General features: G+C 38.9%; 1 protein-coding gene across 2 annotated transcripts in view; it reads right to left on the bottom strand.

The window, feature by feature from the left end:
• The window catches only part of mast1a (microtubule associated serine/threonine kinase 1a), an 85,158-nt gene extending 75,285 nt beyond the window's left edge, over positions 1 to 9,873 (bottom strand). For both annotated transcript variants that reach the window (XM_031741166.2, XM_039613481.1), the window contains exon 1: positions 8,103 to 9,873. In XM_031741166.2, the coding sequence (XP_031597026.1) occupies positions 8,103 to 8,141 (39 nt within the window). In that variant the 5' untranslated portion in view covers positions 8,142 to 9,873. The remainder of the gene's footprint in view (positions 1 to 8,102) is intronic.
• Positions 9,874 to 23,552: the final 13,679 nt, after the last annotated feature.

The raw sequence follows: 23,552 nt of genomic DNA, 5'->3' as shown, positions 1-23,552 counted from the left end.
AAATATTTAATCAATCAGTCATATGGTTTATGACCATGTGTGACCAGTCATGCAGACATGGTCAAGACAACTTGCTGAAGTTCATCAGAACAGAACAAAAGGTGATTGAAGTGACATTAAATGTAGCATCGTTGTTAGTGCTAGATAGGGTGTGCAGAATATTTCAGAAACTGTTGATCTTGTAGGATTTTTCCACATAGCCATCTCTAATGTTTACAGAAAATGGAGCAAAATGAGAAAATATCAATTGAAGGCAGTTTTGACTGCTTCAAGCTGATAGAAAGCCAAAAGTAACTTGAATAAATATTCATTATAACCAGTGTTGGGAAGGTTACTTTTAAAATGTATTCTATTACAGAATACTGAATACATGCCCCAAAATGTATTCTGTAACGTATTCCGTTACGTTACTCAATGACAGTAACGTATTCTGAATACTTTGGATTACTTAATATATTATCGTGCTGTTTACAACTACGTGAATGTACTATTGCTGTGATTTATTACTGTTACTGAAGGTCCGAAACGTAGTAAAGGGACCTCGGGCTAATACGTCGGGTTCCTGTCGGGCTGGTAGCCGAAAACTAGCTTTACTTTGTTGTCTGGGTCAACTTTGCTTGCGGGAGACAGAGAGAGGCGTTGAAAGGCTGCTCCAACGGAACTTATTTTTCCCGGAGGAAAACACGAACACAGTGTACAGTTGAGTCTTAATAGCTTACTTACAAATGGGCTCCTCAGGCACTCTTCTTGGCTGCAGTGGTTATTATTATATTTACATGCTTCCAGCTCCCGTTTTTGCTCCGTGACAGCTCGGACTTTTCCTTTCTCTCCTCCCTCGCTCACAGACACATAACGGGTATGGTAGTCCATTCTCCTGCAGCACGGACTACACTGCCCATGATGCTACATTCTTTAGAGCTATGCCTGTAGCAGTCTGCCTATTAGCTTAGCACAACAACAACAACACAAAGGCGCTCTCTCACCCAGGAAACACGCAGAGAGAGAGCGTCACCCTGTAACCATGGCAACCGTAACGCTGCCGCCTGGAACAACAGAACGTAGCTGTCAAACAAACCCAAACAATCCTGACCCGCGACAATATGAAACAGGGAAGTACCGCCGTGTAATCCATTTATTTCACCAAAGTAACTGTATTCTGAATACCACCTTTTTAAACGGTAACTGTAACGGAATACAGTTACTCATATTTTGTATTCTGAATACGTAACGGCGGTACATGTATTCCGTTACTCCCCAACACTGATTATAACTCAGGTATGGAGAAGACCATATCTGAGCAGATGAGCTACAGCAGCAGAAGACCACACTGGATGATATTTCTGTCAGCTAAGAACAGGAAACTGAGGCTACAGCTCACACAAGCTCACCAGTATTGGACAATAAAGAACTGGAAAAATGCTGCCAGGTCTGATGAGTCACAATTTCTGCTGCATTAATCAGATGGCCAATGTGAGAATTCCAAATCATTCCAATATGGACCAAAATCTCTAAGCAATGTTTCCAGCACCTTGTTAAATCTATGCCATGAAGATTTAAGGCAGTTCTGAAGGCAAACGGAGGTCCGACCTGGAACTAGCAAGATGTACGTAATAAACTGACCAATGTGTTTCTGGGATGTTTCATTATTAACAGCATTTTCTGCCTTTGTGTTTATACTAATGCAAAAATGTGTCCATGTTCACACTGCAACAATTTAGAAGTGTGATCTCGGACACACATACAAATTCCAGTTCCCATTCATGGCACTGCAGTTACATTACATAACAAGAAAGCCTCCATACAACTATTTTAACACAAACATCAACTTTTAAAAAAAAGTTCTGATGTAACCTGCATGCACTACATAGATGCAAAAGCATTGGTTAAGCATTTTTCTACAGCTATAATTCAATGGAAATCTACACATACAAACAAACACCTCCCCGGCACATTTAACGTATTATTCACAGCTTCCGTGCTCCAAGTAACAGCACATTAATCACGTGCTCCTCAGTTGCTATGCTTTGTGAAGACAGGACAGTTCAACCCAGATTAAAATATTATCCAAGTTTGCCTAAGAAGTTAAGACAGAGTGTCAGATGTTTTTTCTTTGGCTTTTGCTTTTCAGTTAATATCTACCCAAGGACCAAGTGAAGGCCAAGTGCAAACCATAGAAAAGAAAAATGTTAATATGTTGCTCCTCTGGGCAGAGTCATGAGACTTCTGTTCTGTTTCCACTGCCAAAACTCAGAGCAGATTGGAAGGCAAATGTCACACAGTGTATTGTTCAGTTTAACAGTCTGCAAGTCTTCAGTTTTTTCTTAATAGCCTTCAATTCAGAGCTCTTGACACCGAGGTCTGAAATAATGTAGCATCTCGATGAAATGTGCAGATTTTGAAACCTTAAGAGCTGGTATTGTTTTCTTACTTCATGTATTTAGGGAATTAAGTCTGGCAAAAACTTTATTTCTTTAAAGGTTTATGGCATGAGAATTCTAGCTCTGCAAAAAGTAGTTCAAATATTTGAAAGTATTCCCAAATATATTGTGGCCTAGATTTGTTGCTTTGATGTACACTTTGCTCTCCCAGTGCAAAACCTACCCTTTTCTGAATAATACTGACATCAGAAGGACGTGTTGAGGCAGAACAAAGCAGTGGGCATGGCAATGAGTGACAGGACTTGGCAAACAGAGCTGGATCTTCTGCAGTGATCACACTCTTATCCCTCGTGCTTAGCATATTGGAAATGGGCACACTGCCCAGAACAAAATATTGGACAAATTATGCTAGTGTGTGTGTGTGTGTGTGTGTGTGTGTGTGTGTGTGTAAGTGGCTTACTCCATACTCCTACATGAGAGCGGGATGAGACACACAGCATGATTTGTGTTTGTTTGTGTGTGCGTGTGTGTGCGTGAGTGTTTGACCATATGGGTTAAGTGTAAGTATATTGTACTCCACACACGTACAATTGCTCGGACAATATGATAACCTTCTCTTTAGATGAAAACAACTCATATGAGTGATACACTTTCTCCCACAGCAGAGACTACAGTTACAGTTGAATAAAATGGATGGAAAGGTGCCTAAACTCAGGGTGTTAGTCATGATTGCTGGTGATCTACTTTCTATTATTGTGTGTTTACTAATGAAGCTACTGCTTCTGTTGCATGACAGCATGACTTTGTGTGACTGATATAATGTCTTTGGAGCACTACAGTCTGTAATTGTCATTTAACACGATCAAGATAAAATTTGCCCATGCTCTCCAGAACAAGAAAAAAATCTGATGTACCTATTGATGTGAAAACATCAGTTTTGTGGCCCTTCAGAAATAAATATACAATTTCATGGGTTTGAGTTTAAATGATGACTTTGTGAAGGTAAAGCAATCATTACTATGGTAACAAATAACTAGTTAGCTAATATTTATGAGTATTTATAAAGGAAATCATCTTTGGTTGGAAAACTGTACTAAGTTCTGATGTTTTTGGATCTCCTGTTGTTACAGACTTCGCTGTCACTCCGTCATAACATCACCTCACTTCCTCCTTTGGCACCAACATAATTACAACAGGCCATGTATAATTGATGCATATTTAATACATGTTTTTAATAATACATCTAACATCTGTTCCAGCTTCGCTGGCACTAGGATGAAAAACAGAAAATATTTTCCACCTCATACTACAATGCAATCGTTTTTTTTTTTAATTTAAGCTCCTTATTGAATCATATTAAGATTTAAATTTTTTGAAGCCTTTACTTTTTTTGTATATTCTGTTATTTTCAGTTTAACCAAGCTTTTTCTTTAGTTTTATTTTTTAACCTTTCTGACCTATTTTGGTTTGTAACATTTTTTTTATTGATATAAGCTGTTTGGGCTACTGTAACACAGTATTTTACCTATTTTTAGGATTAATAAAGTATTTTTTATCTCTGAAGGTTTTGATATACAGTGGTCCTCACGGCTGGACATGTGTAAGTGTTTGGAATGGGGCATTCAGGAGGTCTAGCAGCCCTTTTCCACTAGCACCTACTCAGCTCGACTCATAGTACCTGGCACCAGGTACTTTTGTTAAAGTTCCATGTTTTACCTTGTAACTTCTGTTTATGTTTTATTCATTCAAAAATAAACTGTTGAATGCCAAAATTTTAGTGATTCATCCCAACATATCAGATCTTAAGCCCCTGGCATCAAATCTTAAACGTCAGAAAATCTTGTTGTTATCTTTGAATCCTTTCTTAAATTTGACTCACAAATTAAATCAAGCGTTAAAGTCTTTAATTAAAAAAAAGAAGAAATTATTTCTTTCTATCAATGATCCCGAGGAAGTCATTCATGCTTTTATTACATCTAGACTAGAATGCTGCAATTCCTCATCTGTTGGACTGAGCAAAACCTGATATCATGAATGCAGCCGGTTCAAAATGCTGCTGTTAGACTCTTGACTGCTACATGGAAGTGGGATCATATTGCAGCCATTCTTAAATCATTGCACTGGCTTCCTGTGACGTACAGGATCGATTTCAAAATGTTGCTTCTCACATGTAAGTGCTTTTGTGGTCTCGCTCCAGTTCACAATTTTACAATGCTATGTTCTATGACGCTCACTTAGTCAACTTCTTGTAATTTCAAATTCCCGATAAGGTTGTACAGGTGATCAGGCATTCTCAGTCACAGCTCCAAAACTCCCTGGAATCGTCTTGTTTCTCAGGTTAAGTCATCTTCCTCGGCAACTGAAAACAAACATCTTCTCATTAGCTTTCTCATCTTCAGACTATTGCTTAATTTTTCCTAATTCCTCTTTTTTACTATTCGTATTTTATTATTTTTATCATTATTAACTCTATTCTTCAGTTATTAAAGTTTAATCATTGTTCTTTATTGTTCTTAAATCATTAATATTATTCCTATGATAGTTTTGCTTGCTGTGCAGCACCTCACTGTCTGTTGTGCCTAAATGTGCTATATAACATATATATAATACTGACTTGAAACATTATTAGATGACCTAAAACATTATTGCACTTATTTATGCGTTTCAGCTACCTCAGTTTTACCCCAGATTAGTTCAGCGTCCACATTCATAGTTGACCAGTGAAGTAGTCATCAGTGCTAAACACAAACATGTCATCAGTATATACACTCAGTCCTTTTCCTCCCTCATCCATCCCTCTGGTATGAAAGTAGATCTAGGCAGTAAAGGGATCCAGATATTGTAACAAGCACTTAAATGGGGTCTAGTATAGCCCACAGCTGCTGCCTTCTTCTAATCTATGCTGCCGCCACCCCTCCTCCTCCTCCTCCCAGCCTCGAGCCCTTTCAGGCCATCCTGCTGCTGGTGGTTGGTCTTCCTCCCTCAGGGCACACAGGGCTGTTAGGCCACCATTAGTCCTACTAATGGGCCTGACAACTGCACCACATCCTCAGCATTTAGACCTCCTCTGTCTGAGATATGGATATCGACCACTTCTCAATGGAACTGGAGAGTATAAGGCCAGAGGGTGGGAGTCGATTTTGTATGTACATATACAGAATTTGTGTGTTATGCACGCACACACAAAAACTAACCGTTGGCTTCAAAACATGTCTTCACCTTAAAATTCGATGGTTTATGCTACCTTAGGGGAACTTCATGATCCTATAAGGAAATCTAGTCTCAATAATGATTTGTGGAGACATGATTTTTAAATCAAAATAATCTGTAAAAACTAGAAAACACACCTACACATTAAACGCCACATGACTAAAAAGTACACGAACCAAGTACCTGTGTCTTTCTATGTGGTTATGTGTTCCTGATTACAGTCCATTGTACAAGAGTGTGGGAGTGTGTCTCTGTCTCGTTGTGTATTTGCATGTGCAGAACATTAATGTGCACATCAGATTGCCTCTTGTCCCCTGCCAGTCTACCCTCTCTCTATTTCTATTGACAGTGTTGAGATCCATGGCTAAAATTCCGATATGATTAACCTCTGAAGAAATAATTCAGTACTAAGGACTTCTGAGTGTTTCATTCACACACTGAAACCTGCCAAACCATCATTATAGCATAGAGCAGCCATTGAGGTGAGCTAAATTCTACTCTAACAAGCTCTGGTACTCATTTGCAGAGAAGAATATCTATATCACATATCTGATCCAGAACTCTTTACTTCTTTGATGTACAAGATTAGTCTCCTGGTGTGAAGAGTTAAGAAGGTGCAAGAACACAACTCTAACACATAGGGATTCATCAGAGAAGCTCATTCAGAGCAGAGCTGAAAGAATAACACCTGTTTAATAAGGAAAGACACTGTCAAGATTTACTACTTTTTATACTACATGTAACCGGTGGAGGCTGGTAACCTGTGATTGCCATGTTTCAGTATATTTTAACACGGTGTCTAATCTTTCAGTCTAAAAATACAGTTTACATATAAATTCAGAGTAAAAACAACTTACTTGCAGCAAAATGCAAAATTGAAGCAACTATTTTAATGATCAAAATTTGGCGTAAAACTCACAAACTTTTATGGTTTCAGGTCAGTCCAGGTTAGTCATTTGATACTGAAACAGACAAATCAAGCTCTCTCAATAGAGATTAATGTTGGATGTAATTTCATTATTTTCTTCTGTTTTATAGACCGAGCAGTCAAACTAGACGGTAATCAGCATGAATCATTTAGATGGGGGAAAAGCTGATGGGAGTTTAGTTTTAATAAAAGGCTACACTCTGGTAAATAACAACCTGTTAATCACGCACAAATGCATTTCGGGAAGTACACAAACATTACTGCTTCCTGCACTTTTATCAGATGCTTGGTCTTAATGTCAACATAGAGTTCAAGAAGTGCAGCTCAACAATGGCAGGGATGGCTGTGATACCCACAGACTGCCTTGTTTTCCTCCTGACCTTACAGTGGGGACACAGGCAAACTACAATCTAGGGAATAGCATTGCAGGAAATTGTTCACATCTATTATTTTTTCTATTATTATTACTATTTATAAGTGATGGGAACTCTTCTACAGAAGGATATTTTTGGTAGAGTTTTCAGCAAACTAATCTTACTGTAAATTAATTTAAGAGGCAGCTCAGACAGACTAGCAAACAGTGGCTCTCATGGTGAGCTCTGCCTGTCTCACTTGATTAGTTTCACACGCCCACCACACGAGCGTCAGAGGAAGCTTTTACTGGCGCCTTGACATGTCAGTCACAATAAAAGTGACTAACCTACATAATGCAAATGTAACAGTACAACCCATTTAACCTACTCAGTCTCCTTTCGGTAGACCGTATTCAACACGACTGATTACGATGGATGTCCAACATATAAAGAAAGCTTCATACTGTCTGTGATTCTTATCTGTTTATTATCACTTTATGTAACCACTACTAAAAATTAATTATCTATTTTAATAACTATGACAACATTATGATTTGTCAGGGGTCTGTGTGCCAAATTAGCCAAGTATTGCATTCATATTCTCAGTTGTGATACATGTAAGCTGGTTTAAAAAAAAAAGGACACTGACATTTATAAGGAATTGTATTTTAGAGGCAGAAGACAATAGTTTTTATGTGCTTTTTAGATGCTTCCAAAACATTTGACATCAGAAGTAGTTTGTTAAATTGCAACGCAGAGGGGTCCCTGCATATCTAATTAGGATTTTACAGTGTTGGTACTCACATCAAACTATGCAAGTTAAGTGGAGTACGGAGGTATCTGAATCTTTTTCTGTATCTAATGGAGTCAGACGAGGGAATATTGTCTCATGTTCTATTCAATTTGTATCTTAATCATCTTTCTGTCAAGTTAAATGATTGTAAGACGGGTTGTATGGTGGGTAATCTTCTTGTTAATCATTTAATGTAAGATGATGATCTTATAACTGTAATTTGTAGATCCAATGATATGTACAAAAACTACTTAGACTGCATCGAATTTAGAGGAATATGTGTTACATGAATGTATCTTACATCTACAAATCACCACCATGCAGCAGCTTCTGGCCAAAGAAATCTTCCATATTTCCATGAAAACACTTTCTGTTATTATGAAATGACGCATTCTATCCGAGTAATGACTGCATTTGCGTAACACCCCAAAAGTTCTCACCTGCAGCCTCCGTCTTCGGATGATCCCTGAATCATCCATAGCGCGTGTCGGAGGGGGTGTCACACCTGTCGGTTGGTCTCGTGGCTCCCTGGTCTCCAGGTGACGGGGCGAGAAGAGGGTCCACTCTCGCGTGGCTTTCAGCGAGCCAGCAAGACGTGATAATTGAACGCTAATAAGCCGAAACGCCCGACGGAGTGTCGGTAGGTGTCAACATCACTTTTCAGAGAAAAGCAGATGATGTTCCGGAGATTAGGCGGCCCTGTTAAGGTCAGTATGAGAAATACCATAAATCCTATATATAAATACGCATATACGTTTACCGTCACGTGCTACAAGCAAAAAACTACACCGGGGTTTGACCAAAATATAAAAAGTGCCGCTCCTGTGCTCGACCCCAGCCGACATCCCATGCTGGCTGAGACTGACAGAGAGTACTGACTAGGCTCCTCTGCGAAGTGCTGAATAAGCAAGAGGCTTCACGGTGGGATCAGCGTGCTCTGCATGAACTTAAGTCCAGCTGGGAGATAGAGAAGAAACCCCTCAGACTGTCACACCGAGGCTTATCGAGGCGAAGATTAGATAAAACAAAGTTTGCGCCCATCTTCACTCCCGAACAGCCGGTGATCCACGGCCCAAGACAAAAAACATTTTCACTAAAATTAAATTAGATCACCATTTTAGATGCTTCTGTCGCGATGATCCTCCGTTGGTTTAAAAACCCAGTAAAGAAGTCCTCAAGCAGCCAAGCCACATACATCTATGTGCTGCGTGCAGGTACACAGAGTTCACTGCATGCATACTGCACATCACTACCACAGATCTCGATCTTATCACACATCCACGTCAGGGAATATGTGCATTAAAAAAAACAAAAAAAACAAAACAAAGAAAAGAAAGGAGAAAAGGCACGATGAATGAGAAGCGCCTCTACCCGTCCATCTGGTGAAACATGCAAACACAGCGGCATCGAAACCAGGTTGATCGCTTCTCGTTTTCGTCCTCTAGAACACGGATTTGTCCGTCTTCGGGTATTCGATGTGTTTACTCTGTTCTTCTCGGGTGTAGCACCGCTTTTCCTGTGAAGAAATGATTTGTGTTTGCTTCACAGTCTTTGCTCCATCCTCGGCTCCAGCCACCCACTTCCTACTACCAAGCGACGTTTAACCCCTCAGCGACCGGAGACGGTGAGAAAGACTAGCTGTGCCGGCTGAAATGTGCGATTTTCTGTTCCTTATTCTGATAATAGCAGGGGGTTTTAGGTAGGAACTGAGCAGGAGGAAAGTGGAGACACGATTTTTTTTTTTTTTTTATTAAAGAGGAAAGGCTTGTAGAGTGAAGCTGGGGGACATAGTGTACCTGTTTCTTCATTTACTGGCCCCTGGTGTTGTTCTATAAATAGCTGTAGAATATTTCTATAAACAGAACAACTCATTGAGTGCTCAACCTGTTATTTCAACTCTTATATATATTAAAAGTATTAAACTAAATGCAGTGGTTGTGGTAGAGGACTATCTTGGTATATCTCAATTACCAGCTGCTATTTAGCGCCATAACTGGTATCCCAAGGGTCACTAAATGAAAGTAAATCTGAAACCTGAGCTGTTTTTTTATTTTACAATAACTACAATAATTTCATGAGTCATGTCATTTCTTCCTGTTAAAAGAGAGTTTTTCCTTCCCATTATCACCAAAGGTGGATATATGATTGTTGGGAGTTTTTCTCTGTTTTCTTTGCATTATTGTAGGGTCTTGACCTCACAAAGCACCTTATTAAAACCCCTATGTAATTTTAAGAGCCCGTAGAGCAAGGATGTTAAAGTAATTTTACATCAGGGGCCACATACAGCCCACTTTGTACGGTCTCAAGTGCGTTGGACCAGTGAAACTCTCCTTTCTGTCAGTGTATAGAAGTTTAACTGGACATTTAATCCCTACAATATCTCAATGTAAGAAAAATAAGTTTAATTTGAACAGTATACCTCAGTTTTTCTACATGATAAAGAAATGCTGCTGCAGCTAATGAAAGAAAGCTATCATTAAGGCTCTTTGAGCTTAAATTGTAGGAAATAAATGTGTGAAAAATAACAGAAAAAAATGTTCACTAGTGTAATTATAAAGCAGAATGTTGTTAATTTACAGAAATTGTCTTATTTAATTAATTTATGTATTTATTTTTACCGTGTCCCCATTTCTATAGTAGATAATGAAAAAGCAGGGTTTTTCCTGTCATTTTATTATTTATTGATTCATGCATTACTTGAGTGTGGTATGAATGATTGTGGGGGAAGGTCTTTGTCAGCAGGAAAAGCTTTAACATTTATGAAAATACTCGAAAGTCTAAAATGAATGCCTTCACATTTTCCAAAGAAGTCTAGAGGTTCAGATTTGAATCTTCTTGTATTTGACGCCTCTACTCTAGTTGAAGTTGAAGATCAGTCAGTCCTGGGGGTGAGGGACATTTGTTTGATTTTATATTGTGGATTTTTAGGGACACACCCTACATGACAGTTCGTTGAAATCTGAACTCCTACCTAAAATAAATTTAAAAAAAATCCTCCCTTAATGTTTGCATTCAGGGTTATTAAGTTACCTCCAAGTTTAAGATTTAACATTGTTGTTAATAAGTGGCATCTTCCATCCGCCTCCTGTCATGCTTTCTGTTGGTATTCCTATGAAAAATGGCATCAAGTATTATGCATTATTCAACATTCACACCTGTCACACATGGGATTCATTGGCACATAACATTTCACAGCTCCTCACCCTTGAGTTACTTGCATCCCTGATCCACATGCTAATGAATGAACATGAGAAATTTCCACTGCTGTGGTTTTAAAGACAAAGGCCTTTTGGGATGCTGGCATATTAAGGGAAACTGTGTGCGTTCTGTTCTGATATTATCCAAATCAAGTGAACCATGTTATTCCCTGCTGAGCCTGAAGACAGATGTGAATGCATAGTCAATAAAAGGAATGCACATCCAAATCAATGCTAAAGAAAAATCACTACACAGTAGTAATCACTGACTGCGCTGTAACATTTAGGGGCAAAGTCCATCACAGTGTTCCCACAATGTGTCTGAATGATATTATACTGTTAAACATTGTCACAAGAAAGAAAGACAGAAATGTTGGTCAAAGGTGGCTTGTGAGAAGGATCAATGTGGAGAGGGAAAAACACACAGGAGGCCGGGCAGCTGGTCTAGCTCCAGCTTCAGGAGAGGGGGAGACAGGAGGGGGACTTTAATGGTTTTTAGCATCGTGGCCTAAATGATCCCCGTCTCTCTGAGCAGACGGAGCTGGCAAGCTTTACTCCCTCTCACTGCGGGATTTAGTGCTGACAGATAATTCTGAGTTCAACGTCAACTCCCCAAATACACCACCACCAAAGCTTCAGTCTTACTTTGAAGACATAAGGAGAAAAATGCCCTCTTCTAATGTACACTGTGCAAAAGTCACCCTTTATTTCTTTATACTTTGCTAGGAAAATGGGAAATGGCTACAGGGATTTATTCAAACATGACTGTGCAAATAAAAATGGAAATACAGAATATAAGGCAAAACCAGAGCTTGTACAGTTCTAACAAGCTTTAAAGTCAATATTTGGTATGTCCAGCTTTATTCTTCAGCACAGCCTGAACTCTATTAGGCAAGCTTTCTTGTGTTTTCTTTAAGTCCCAAAGATGAGGTTTAGGGCCACGGGGCCTATACCAGCTATGTTTGATTAATTTCAAACTGAATTTTTGTTATTACTGTGGCCCCACTGCAGTACCTTTGAGGCCCATCGGGGGACCGTGGCCCTTTTTTGAACATTGGATGCCTTTTGATTTGTTCTCTATCAAGATGATCTCACTGTTTCAGTAACATTAAGCTCCGGGCACTGGGGAGGCCAATCCATGTCTGATGCTTTTCTATCCAGGTATGTTTGTAGTGCATTGCCTTTGTGTTTGGGAACATTGTCATGTAGAAAATGCTTATATTTCCTCTATGGTGGATCAAAATCTGCGTTCATAATTCCAACAAGTGTGACCAACACCACTGGCTGCAATGCAGCCCCAAATGATAACAGAGCCTCCACCGTGTTTTAGAGATGCTATTGTGCCCCGCTAAAACCTGATACTTTAAAGGGGGGCTTTCTGTAAAGAATCTGGATGGGCCCAGAGTCCAAAGACATATTTCCTGAGTAGTTGCCACAATGGTTGGATCCGCATGTTTGATTTGGCACAGATGTTACATGACGCAACCCTTCCTTGGGGATCGGCACAAGGAGCACAGCTTCTCCCAGTGTTGAACTGGAGGTCATTCACGTGTAAGGCGATACTACATTGATTGGTGCCTCTGAATTGAAGATGAGTATATGGACATGCGTGTATAGTGTATGGTGTGTGTGGCTAGAGCAGGGGTGTCAAACTCAAATACACAGTGGGCCAAAATTCAAAACTGGAACAAAGTCGCGGGCCAACATTAATATTTATTGAAAAAAAATCTTCCTCCAGATATAAGAATGAATCTTTTCTTATGGACTCAAACAAGTTTTGCTGAAAAACTGAATATGGAACAAGCAAAGCTTAATACTAAACAATATATATATTAGCTGTATAATACCAGTAGGCCAGCATTAATAGTAATTTGGTATGGCTTCGCGGGCCAAATGTAATTAGGCTGCGGGCCAAATTTGGCCCACGGGCCAGAGTTTGACACCTATGGGCTAGAGTGTACCTTTCTTTTTGTCCTATATCTGCTGGGACAGGCCCCAACGCCTATCCCTGATACCTCGTTAGATAAGTGGTTAGCATATTGAATGGATTTTTAAAAAATAAATCAATGTCCTCTAATATAGAACAAAACCTACTTTTTACAACACTGCTGTTAAAACCACATATTACAAACAAAACTGTACACACAAGCAAAAATAATTCCTGATGTTTTTAAGCTTAAAAAAATGAGAACATGGTGCGGTAACCATATTGCTTCAAGGGGATTTGATCAGTATTAGGCTGTGCAGGGCAGCCCTGTGCTTTAGAAATAATTTTAGAACAGCTTTCAATCCATTCTTGTTGAACCTTTTTCACAATGGCTTCTGACATCTACTAAAATGAGCAACAACTCAGACCCAGATACTCACCCCTTTAAAAGCCTCTGTTTCTAATAGCATTTGTGATTATTCTTTTTTATTGAAGTATTGCTCTGTGTGTCCACAATGTTTTTAAGTTTATGTTTTCATTCAATTAATCAATGAGATTTCATTAATACAAAAGGTTTAAGTTCAGGTTTAACTTTAAAAATCTCTGTTAGATGTAACATAGTGCTCTACATATTGACCATAAATCCAATCAAGTTGACACTGGCCTTATCAGCAGGAGGGTTTACAAACCATATCTGACAAATATGGTCATCAGCATGTCAGAAGGTGAAAAATTATAGGTTTTAGGTAGTGACCCAGTTATCAGCTTGTCTGACTTCTCCAACGCATTTAGCTGATGCTGCTTTTTGTTCCGTATTATTATTCAATAATGAATGAGGGCACATGAATTTTACATCTTTTTGTTCATTAAATGCTGCGAGGTCTGAACAGGGGGAGGAGGTGGCAGTGGCAGAGCTCAGAAATGGTGAAGTTTCACAGGCAAATACCTTTTTTTCTGTTACTCTGTGCAAAAGCTCCCCAAAATGATGTCACACTTTTTCAAAGGATGCCCTGAGGGAGGTCGCACTGGGTCAGCTTTCAGCAGCCAAAAGCTTGGCGGGGCTGGGTTTTGGAGTATGCCTGCCGCTTTTGGGATCCCATTTCCCATCATGTTAAGCCTGCCACAAGAGCTATGTCAGCTCACATCTCTTCATAGACTGCAAGTGGTTCCCCCTGCATTCAAATCCTCTGTGCGTGTGTGTGTGTGTGTGTGTGGAGACAAACTGTAGCATACTGCTGTTACTGGGAACGAACGAGTCATAAATCATATTTATATACAAGGAGTATACAGTAGATTGATTAATTAGAGAGCCCCAGTAGGATGTTTTACAAACTATCAGAGATCCTTTTGACCAATTAATCAGCTATACGCTTTTTCTTCTCCAAACGACCATTATTACACCACAGTGTACCAAAAAAACATGAAAAATGTGTTAATGTCAGTGCAGTCCAGTCAAAAAGCTGCACAATAAATACAACATTCGGAAAACCAATAGAGTAATTGTCTTTTGGTGTTTTGTGTAAGTTGTGGTGTTTTATATTGTACCTTGTTTTATCACACGCAGACTGCAATTAACTCCATTGTAAATCTGTAATTGGTCGGCTAATTATTTTCTAAATCAAAAGAAAGAAAATGAAAGCAGAGAAAAAAAAATCACAATCCCAGAAAGAGACTTCCTCAAAGTACAGCTTCTGTCTGTCAGACCAAACCCCAAAGAACTCCCACATGAAAGAAGAAAACCACAAAACTCTTAACTCTAACTGGTTCAGCAGCCAACTGTTTGATATCGCACAATGTGTGCATGTTGGATTTGGTCTGACCTGCAAAAACAGCTACTTTAAAATCAGCCCCGATAATGAGTCTCTAGTCTTTTTCAACTTAAAAAATTTACTCAGTGCATAGCACAATAATTAATTAGTAAGAGTTCATATAATTCTTTGGGAAAACCCTCTAAACATTGAGCCATGATGGCTTTAAGAAGGTTGCTGAAGCTTGTTTGTTTGTTTATACAAGTGCAAAAACTCACAAATCATTTAAAGCCGATAGGCTGCTACTAAGTAGCATTCAGTATTCATACATGCTTGTATTGATGAGCAGTGCTTACCGTCTGTGGTAAATAATTACGTATATTATCCATAAATGACGATGCATTGACAGCATTGGCTAAAGCGTTACAATGTGAGTTTAGAAACTAAATGAGGTAAAACACAGATGAAATAATCAGTCTGATTTCCACCAAGTACACCACGCATGCTTACATATAATGTGATAATTATTACTGTTATAAATCACACCTGCAGTTATCTTGGTATGATACATTCAATTGTTTAATTAAAAAGAACATACAATATACATAAAAATAGTTTGTTTGTGGCTTCTAATGGCATTCGCTTACATATACAGTCATGTGAAGCATAAAATATTTACAGCACTCTCTGCAGTCCTGTGAAAAACTACATGCAGCAAGTATAACGATGTTCAGTGGCAATAACCTGAAGTAATCATTTTCTGTCTGACTTTATCAGTCTCTCACACCACTGTGGAGGAATTTTGGCCCACTCTTCTTTACAATGCTCAGTCATGTCATAGAGGTTTGCTGAGATTTGTTTATGCATGGCTCTCTTAAGGTCCCACCACACTATTTCAAAGAGGTTGATGTCTCAACCTTGACTGGGTCATTGCAGCATCTTGATTCTTTCATCTTTTGTTGTAGATTTGCTGCTGTGCTTAGGATCATTGTCCTCTTGCATGACCTAATTTCAGCCAGGCTTTGGCTATCAGACAGATGGCTTCACTGAGGCAACTCAATGACTGCAAGGTCATCACCCCCTCCACCTCCACCATCATTGCGCTGATATGCTGTGCTTGGTTTCCATGAAACTTGGAGCCGTGCATTATGGGCAAACATCTCCATTTTGGTCTCATCTCTCTCATGGACATTGTTGCAGAAGTCTTGTGATTTGTTTAAATCAGGGTTGGGGAACTCCAAGCCTCAAGGGCCGGTGTCCTGCAGGTTTTAGATGTGTCCTTGATTCAACACAGCTGATTTAAATGACTACATTTCCTCCTCAACAAGACTTGAAGTTCTCCAGAGGCCTGGCAATGAACTAATCTTTTGATTCAGGTCTGTTGATCTAAAAACCTGCAGGACACCGGCCCTTGAGGCCTGGAGTTCCCCACCCCTGGTTAAAATGCAACTTAACTTTACAAACCTAAGCCATGTTGCCATATTCTTTTTAGAGCAAAGAGGCTTTGTCCTGGCAACCCTTCCAAACGAGCCATACTCATTCAGTGTTTTTCTAATACTATTGTCATGAACTTTTACATTTAACATGCTAAATGAGGCCAGTACGGTCTGAAATGTTGCTACTATGTATTTTGTAATTTCTCTAAGCAGTGGAGAATGACCTTGAGGTGAATTTGGTGGGTTGTGTTAACAAACCTCTGAATGCCCCAGACCAGCAAACTGCCAAAACGTCTGCTTTTATGGAGAGACTCACACTTGTTGATGATCAGTTAATAAAGTGCATTTCATTAATAGGACCTCGGTACTACCCACATTTTTAGTTTATATAGAAGCACTACGGGTGTCTTTAGGTTTTTCCAAGACTGCATAGAGTCCTGGGTAAATGTTCTTTTACATGACTGCATATAGACAAAATTTGTGTATTCCTTTTGCTCAGCATCAACTTTGCAAACATTTTAAAATCTTTTATCTCCAAACACTCATCTTACAGCCCAGTCCTCTTTACTTCCTCGCATTGTTCTCTTTTTTTATACTTACTTATTCTTTTTATCCTACAGATCTACCTCCTTATTCATTTCCTTACAGCGCGTACAGCTCCCACCTTCTCTTCATTGCCAACAGTCTCTGTGTATAAGTGGGTCACAGACTACAGCTGTGCTAAAAGCCTAGTCTAGAAAGCGAGTGTCTTTAAATAAAACACCATACGATCTGCAGTCTCGGGGGTGCCTCATCATACATACATAAACCTACCAAAATAAAGAGAAGGAGGAACGACTTCAAGAGAAACAGAAAAGAGATACTGTGTGCATCTTGATTACATAATTGGTAAAGTGGACCCTGTCTCTAAAAAATAGAACAATTCCAACAATATTCAGAGCCACGCCAAATGTTGTACACCAAATTACTGTGAAAACTGAGCGAGGTGAGAAGAAGATGAACTGAAGTTATGTGCAGATTTATAAGTTAATTGGCACTTAAATCAGCCCATTACAGAAGGATATAGGAGGTAAGAAGATATAAAGTTAATAATAATAAAACATTATTTCAATAATTCTTTGTTTTAGTACAATTTTAGAAAGCAGCACCATGCAATAATTTGGGCAACCAATGAGATTTGAGTGTTCATATAACCCATAAAACTAATAAAAAGATCTTATTGGAGCTTTAGTGTTCACAATCATCTCTAGGGAGGGTGAGGTGATGCGTATCTGAAAACATTTTAAATACTACTTATTAATATTTTATTAATACGCCTAAGCAGCTTCCCAGCACTCTAAGAAGTAAAATAACTGAAGCCAACAAAGCAGACGAAGGCTAAAGGAAGATAGAAAAGTGTTTTCAGATAGGTGTTTGCTCAGGGTAAGGTCAAGTTGACACCAGGAAGACAAATGAAACTTTGTGAGAGAGATTACAACAAGAAGGACCTGTAGAAGGACCCCTCCTTAGGAGTGCAACAAAATGCAAATCAAAAACCTTCAGCAGACTGGAGCGTTGGCGTACTCGTCTACAACACATTCACAGCTGTGACCTTACTGGAAGAGTCTCCTGTGTCCTCACCATAAAATTCAGTACCTAGATCTTGCAAAACAACTTCTAAAGAAGCCTAAATAATTTTGAAACAAGCTTTTTAGCAGTGACATGCAAAATTCTTCCTGCTGTAAGTAAGGGAGTGAATCAAGCAGCCTGGTCTCCAAAACAAGAACATTTCACTGGTAGGGGAACCTTGATTTAGTTAAACCTCTAAATTCTAACGTCACCCAGTCTGTAAAAAAGCTAAAGAGTACAAGAGGGTGGCTTATACCACAGAGAAGTAATTCTAAACAGACCATAACACACTCCATAACAGAGTACTCCGACAAACACAATCTTAAGATTTAGTGAGCTTCTTTACAGTCCTCAGACATAAACATCACCAAAAAAGAAGCACATTTAAGACAACTACACAGTCTCTCACATGTGGAAGAGTTTAGCAGCAACAAAGCAGAAATATCTCCTATAAAGGAACAGAAGGGTGCTTCAAAAAGCCATCACTTACCCTGACATTTTACAAAGAAGATGTTACTAAGCACTGACCATGGAGGGCTCCCAAAGTTTTTTAAAACTGCAAAAGATGGACATAAAAAAGTAATCCTGCTTAAAATATTAATGCAGTGTGCCATCTTTAACATCTGTAACTGGAAATCAGGTCATCTTTTACTCGTTTAGCTGAAAGAATAGCAGTACAGATTTCTTTATTATTATTACCTCCACCATTGTGTTATGCACCAGGTGGATTGGTCTGCACCTTGCTGTAACCCCTCTGTATTTCTGTTTATCTAGACTCTGACCATGATGTGCCTCCTCGAGAGTATTCTGTTGTGAAGCTGTTTTTCTTAACCATGGAAATAATGATAATGATAATAATGATGTCATCATACTTTTTATTTTTCTTCCATCCCCTTTGAGGTCCTTTCATGTTTCTGAGCTGACCAGAGAATTTATTTTAAGTCATTCTTTTTCTGATTTGGACACTCCTGTCGATTTTACTCTCTCTGAATAATTTATTTTGTTTATTTCAGCCTAACGATGACCTCCTTCAGTTGCATCAACATTTCTTTGGACCTCATACTGAGAGTTCAAGTGAAAAAACACTTGGATTCAACTCATTTTGGTTGATCCTTTTGTTAATCATATAGTACCGTTTAGCAAATTGAAATTACACTTAAACTACCGTATTGGGTAAACCTGGGAAATACAGTGCACTCTGCCATAACTTTAATGAACTATTTATTTTTCACTTGTCGCTGAGATCATCAAAAAGGTAAAAATCTTGTTTGCTATTGAGGTCATAATGGGTGATTGTGGTTTAATGGATTTTGAGTTGCCCTAAAAACTGCAAAACAGCAGCAAAGTATTAGGAACACCTTTAATTCACTTCAGTGCATGGCCTAAATAATAAACATGAAAATAAAAAAGATCACTTTTTGATTTTATCATGGCCAATCTGTTGTATTGACTTCACGGGTGTATCTTATAAAGTAACTGGTGAGTTCATGTCAGGGTCATAACCTCTTTCTCGTCACAGAAAACAGCTCTCTTTCATAGATGTGGGGAAGCTTACAGTCCAGATACCAGTGTGGGGCAACAGAGACACCATGTGGACAGGATCGGCTATTTCAAGCAAAACTAGCTGGCCTATGGTGAATAGGCCAAGTGAAATGTCAGGCCTCTTGAGACAGCCCCACAGAAAATAATTTATCTGAATTTTAGGACCAGCGGTGTCTGTGGAGGTTCAGCAAAGCACGGCGGGAGTTCATACTGCTGACCCACAGAGAAGAAGCAGCTTGAGATCAAACTACGTTCAAAGCTGTGGGAATATACAGCAGTGACCTTCAGCAAATACAAAATGACGGCTATATGAATATAAATTAAAAATAAAGCCGTGTCTTATCTGCTGAATTGTCTTTAAATCTTTAGGCAGAAGAAGGCGAACATGAAATGTCAGGCAGACGTTTCTGCAGTTTAATGAAGAAATCCTCAAAGGTCACTTGACACAGATGATGGCATTTACAAAACATTTAGCCATCTGATATTTTTTAATAAGATGGTGCAGACTGTCTTTGATATTAAATAAAACAAAATCAGTAATATTATCTTGACTGGTTAAATACAACTTCATTGGATCGAGCAGCTTTTTGCATCACATTGAAAATGCGAAATCACAAAGAAGAGAGATTTGTTTTGAAGGGCAACCCTTTTTTAATCACAAATTGAAATTCACATTATTGACATTTTTGTAGAAATGTCAACAATGTGAATGGCCTCCTTCACATTTCTCTTAATTACAGCACAGTTTTTCATGCCATAGCAACAGATCTTTCATTCTGAAGATACTGCGAGTGATAACCTTATTAAGTAAATGTTGCTTGGATGCTTACAGTGAAAAGAAAGTACACCCAATTCTAAGGTTTTACATATCCATCCATCCATCACCTTACATCACCTGATTTAAACACAACCTCAGATGAACAGAACCTAAGCATATTACACGGTGTTATTATTTATTTAATTCAAATTTTGGCAGTAAAGGGTTGGCAAGTAAAGAGTTATAAGACCAAGCACTTTTTTTTTTTAAGATCAAAAATCTTCCCATGACTGGAGGTCCCCCAAGGTCAGACTGTGCAATACTCAGATAAACTGCAATAAAACAAGAGTTAGCATATTAAATTTCATGAAAGTACAATTAGAAAAACACTGAACATGCATGGCTTGTTTGGCAGGGTGAGGGCATCTGTCAATTAAAGCTTGGACCAAATTGGATCATACAACAGGACAATGATCCAGCACATCTACAACAGAATGGCAAGAACCCAGTCAAAGTCCAGACCTCAACCTGACTGAAAGGTTGTGATAGAAATGTGCATGAACAAATGAGCACAAACCTCAAGGAACTGAAGCAACATTGTAAAGAAGTGTGGGCCAATCATGAATCATGGAGTGATTCATGCTGTTTCTGCATTTTGGCTTAGCTTTCGTTAAATAATGACACAGTGTAATATGTCATGTGTTGCTGTTCATCTGGGGTTGCATTAAATAATTTTAGAACCTGGTAATGACCATATGACCTGATTTTTTTTATTATGTCCTGGTATGTAAAACCTTAGGAGGACTGAAGCAGGGTGCTCTTATTCACATGACTTTAGGTCATGCATCCCTATTACAGACCTTGTTAAGTTCAGTCTGACATTTAACGGGTCAGAGAGCAGCAGAGGGAGTGTCTGATTTGAGATTAGTTATATAAATAATTCCTATTTTTAGACAATATTATGCAGTGTGATTTTCTTGTCTCACACAACTACAACTGCTCCACCACCAAAGATTAATTCATGAAAGCTTTCTGTGCTAGTAGTGGAAAAGAACCAGTGCAATCCAATTAAACAATTAAAGAGATGAACTAAAGAAACTAGGACTTCGCGTAATGAGAGATTTAGAGACCTGCTGACCCCTTGTGCCTGGGTCAAGACAGGATATGTTCCTCAGTGCTAAAAGCCAGCTCAAATTAAAGCTGACTGTACAGTCTGACCTTTGGTGGAAGCTTTTTCTTACGTCTCAGTGAATTCAGAAATTACTTTTTTACATGTACAGTTCACTGTATGCTGTATACATGTATATGGTTTTCATTCATGATCAATGATATCAGTTCAATCACAAACTAAATATATTAATAGCGTTAGGAATTGTGGCATAAACAAAAATAATACATTTGGGCCTGATTATCAGTGTACTGTTTAATGCATAAAATGTTGAAAAATAGTTTTAAAATCCCCTCTTTCTTGATTTGTTTGAGCAAAAGTCAATGACAAAAACCACAAAAGTCCTTTTAGCGTCACTGAGTGTAATAAAATGTAAGAGTATTTGCAATATAAATCATATAGAAAAAGAAGAAAGATGAAAAATTATGTGGGCTTTGGAGCATTTCAGTAACATGCTGGGGTTAAATGAGAACAGATTATTTAAAATGTAATGTATCAACATAATAATCGACATTGAGTGATACTTATAGCTGCAGATATTTAATTTTAAAAAAGTATTTGGAAAATGTATTTACAGAATGTTAAATATAACTTTTAGGTTGATGTGTGTATGTGTCCTGCTCAGTTTCCTAAGCTGATGTACTCTTGCCTGCAAATCAGCCTGGATCTTCCACTGATCCTTTTCAGTCAACAGCTCAGCTTTCTTAACGAAGGGGGCAGACGTTACGTGGTCAGGAAAAAAACAAAACACAACAGTCCTCTTTGATGGTCCTCAGTGACTCACAAAATGTTTGTAGGTTCTAGTCTGCTTCACCTCATGTCTTCTTTTCTTTCTTTTTACTTTTTGAATATCTGCCTTACTTTATCAGGTTTTGTTTTTCATATTTATTCCTCTGACTTTAATTAATCTAAATGTGGAATGTATTTAAAGTTTGATTTAAAAATCAAAAGAAATATTTGGAGGGTAAGGTGATATAGTTTCTTTTTGTTTTGTCATAAAATGTTAAGCACACCTGTTCAACTGCTCATAAATGAAAATATCTAAACACCCAAACACATGGCAGTAACTCACTGGCATGCCAATATGGTCAAAATGATCTGCTTAAGTTCAAACTAAGCATCAGAATGGGAGAAAAAAAAATTGATCAAATGTTTCTGAATGTGCATCTGTATTGGTGTTGGTGCCAAATGGAGTGGTATGAGTATTTCAAAAACGGTTTGTCTACTGGGATTTTGTCACACAATGATCTCCAGTTTATATGCTATAATCTAAAAAGACAGAGGCAGTTCTCTGCCTTGCTGATGTCAGAGATCAGAAAATGGCCAGACTGCTGCAACCTGATAGGCAGGGAACAAAAGCTCAAATAACCACTTGTTACAACCGAGATCAACAGTAGAGCATCTCCAAATGCAGAACACATCAAACCTTGAATACATGGGCTACAGCAGCAGAAGACCATACTTTAACTCCTGTCAGCTCAGAACGGGACACTTAGACTACAACTCGCACAGGCTCACCGAAACTGGGCAACAGAAGATTTCGAAACATTCTGCCAGTGCTGATATTCTGCTCCCTTATCGGGGGTTCAGGTTCAAAGTGGTAGTGCAATGGTGTGGGGGATATTTTTTTGCCACACTTTGGGCTCCTAAGTGCCAACTGAGTATCATTTAAAGGCCACAGCCTGTCTGACTACTGTTACTGACAATGTCCATGACCACAGCGCATCCATCTTCTGATGACTGTTTCCAGCATGAAGACACGCCATGTCACAAAGCTCACATCATCTCAAACTGGCTTCCTTCAGCATCGCAATGAGTTCACTGTACTCAACTGAACTTCAGTCACCAGATCTCACCTCTGGCATGTTGTGAAACAGAAGATTTGCATCATGAATGACAAACCAATAAATCAGTAGCAACCACGTAATGCTATCACAATCCATGATATGTTCAGCATCTTGTTCAGTCTGTGCCATGAGGAATTACGGTAGCTCTACCAAGTATACCTAACAAAGTGGCTGATAACTGTATGTTTACAAAGTGCAAGATTGTATCCCATATATAACGCTGCCTGTTCACTATGGAACAAAGACAGGATGGTCTAATAGAATTACATTACGCAGTCCTAAGCTGAAATAGATCTGCCTTAGTCATATGTACACGTGGGCCAACCGCTAACTAATCCCATTGACGCAACAGGACATCGAGCTCCTCAAAGGACTTAGGAGGAGTCTGGGGAAGTTATAAATGACCATAGAAGAAGGATCAAGAAAGGAATCAGCAGCACAGAGTGATTCAGACAGCTCCAGCTGAGGCTACAGCAGCCAACTTGCCTTGGAATTCAGCTTTCTGACATCTGACTACCCTCCACAACCATGGAGCCTGTGGCACAGACAATGACTGCCACCACAGCCTTTGACAGAGAAACTTTCCCCAGGAGAGCTCTGAGAGCAGCCCCCAGAGGAGCTTCATCTCACTTTGTGGGGAGCTCTATCATCATCCTTTCC

Source organism: Oreochromis aureus, linkage group 6 (assembly GCF_013358895.1).
Source record: "Oreochromis aureus strain Israel breed Guangdong linkage group 6, ZZ_aureus, whole genome shotgun sequence".
Taxonomy (NCBI): domain Eukaryota; kingdom Metazoa; phylum Chordata; class Actinopteri; order Cichliformes; family Cichlidae; genus Oreochromis; species Oreochromis aureus.
The sequence above is the reverse complement of the archived record's forward strand: the minus strand, read 5'-3'. Positions and strand labels throughout refer to the sequence as shown.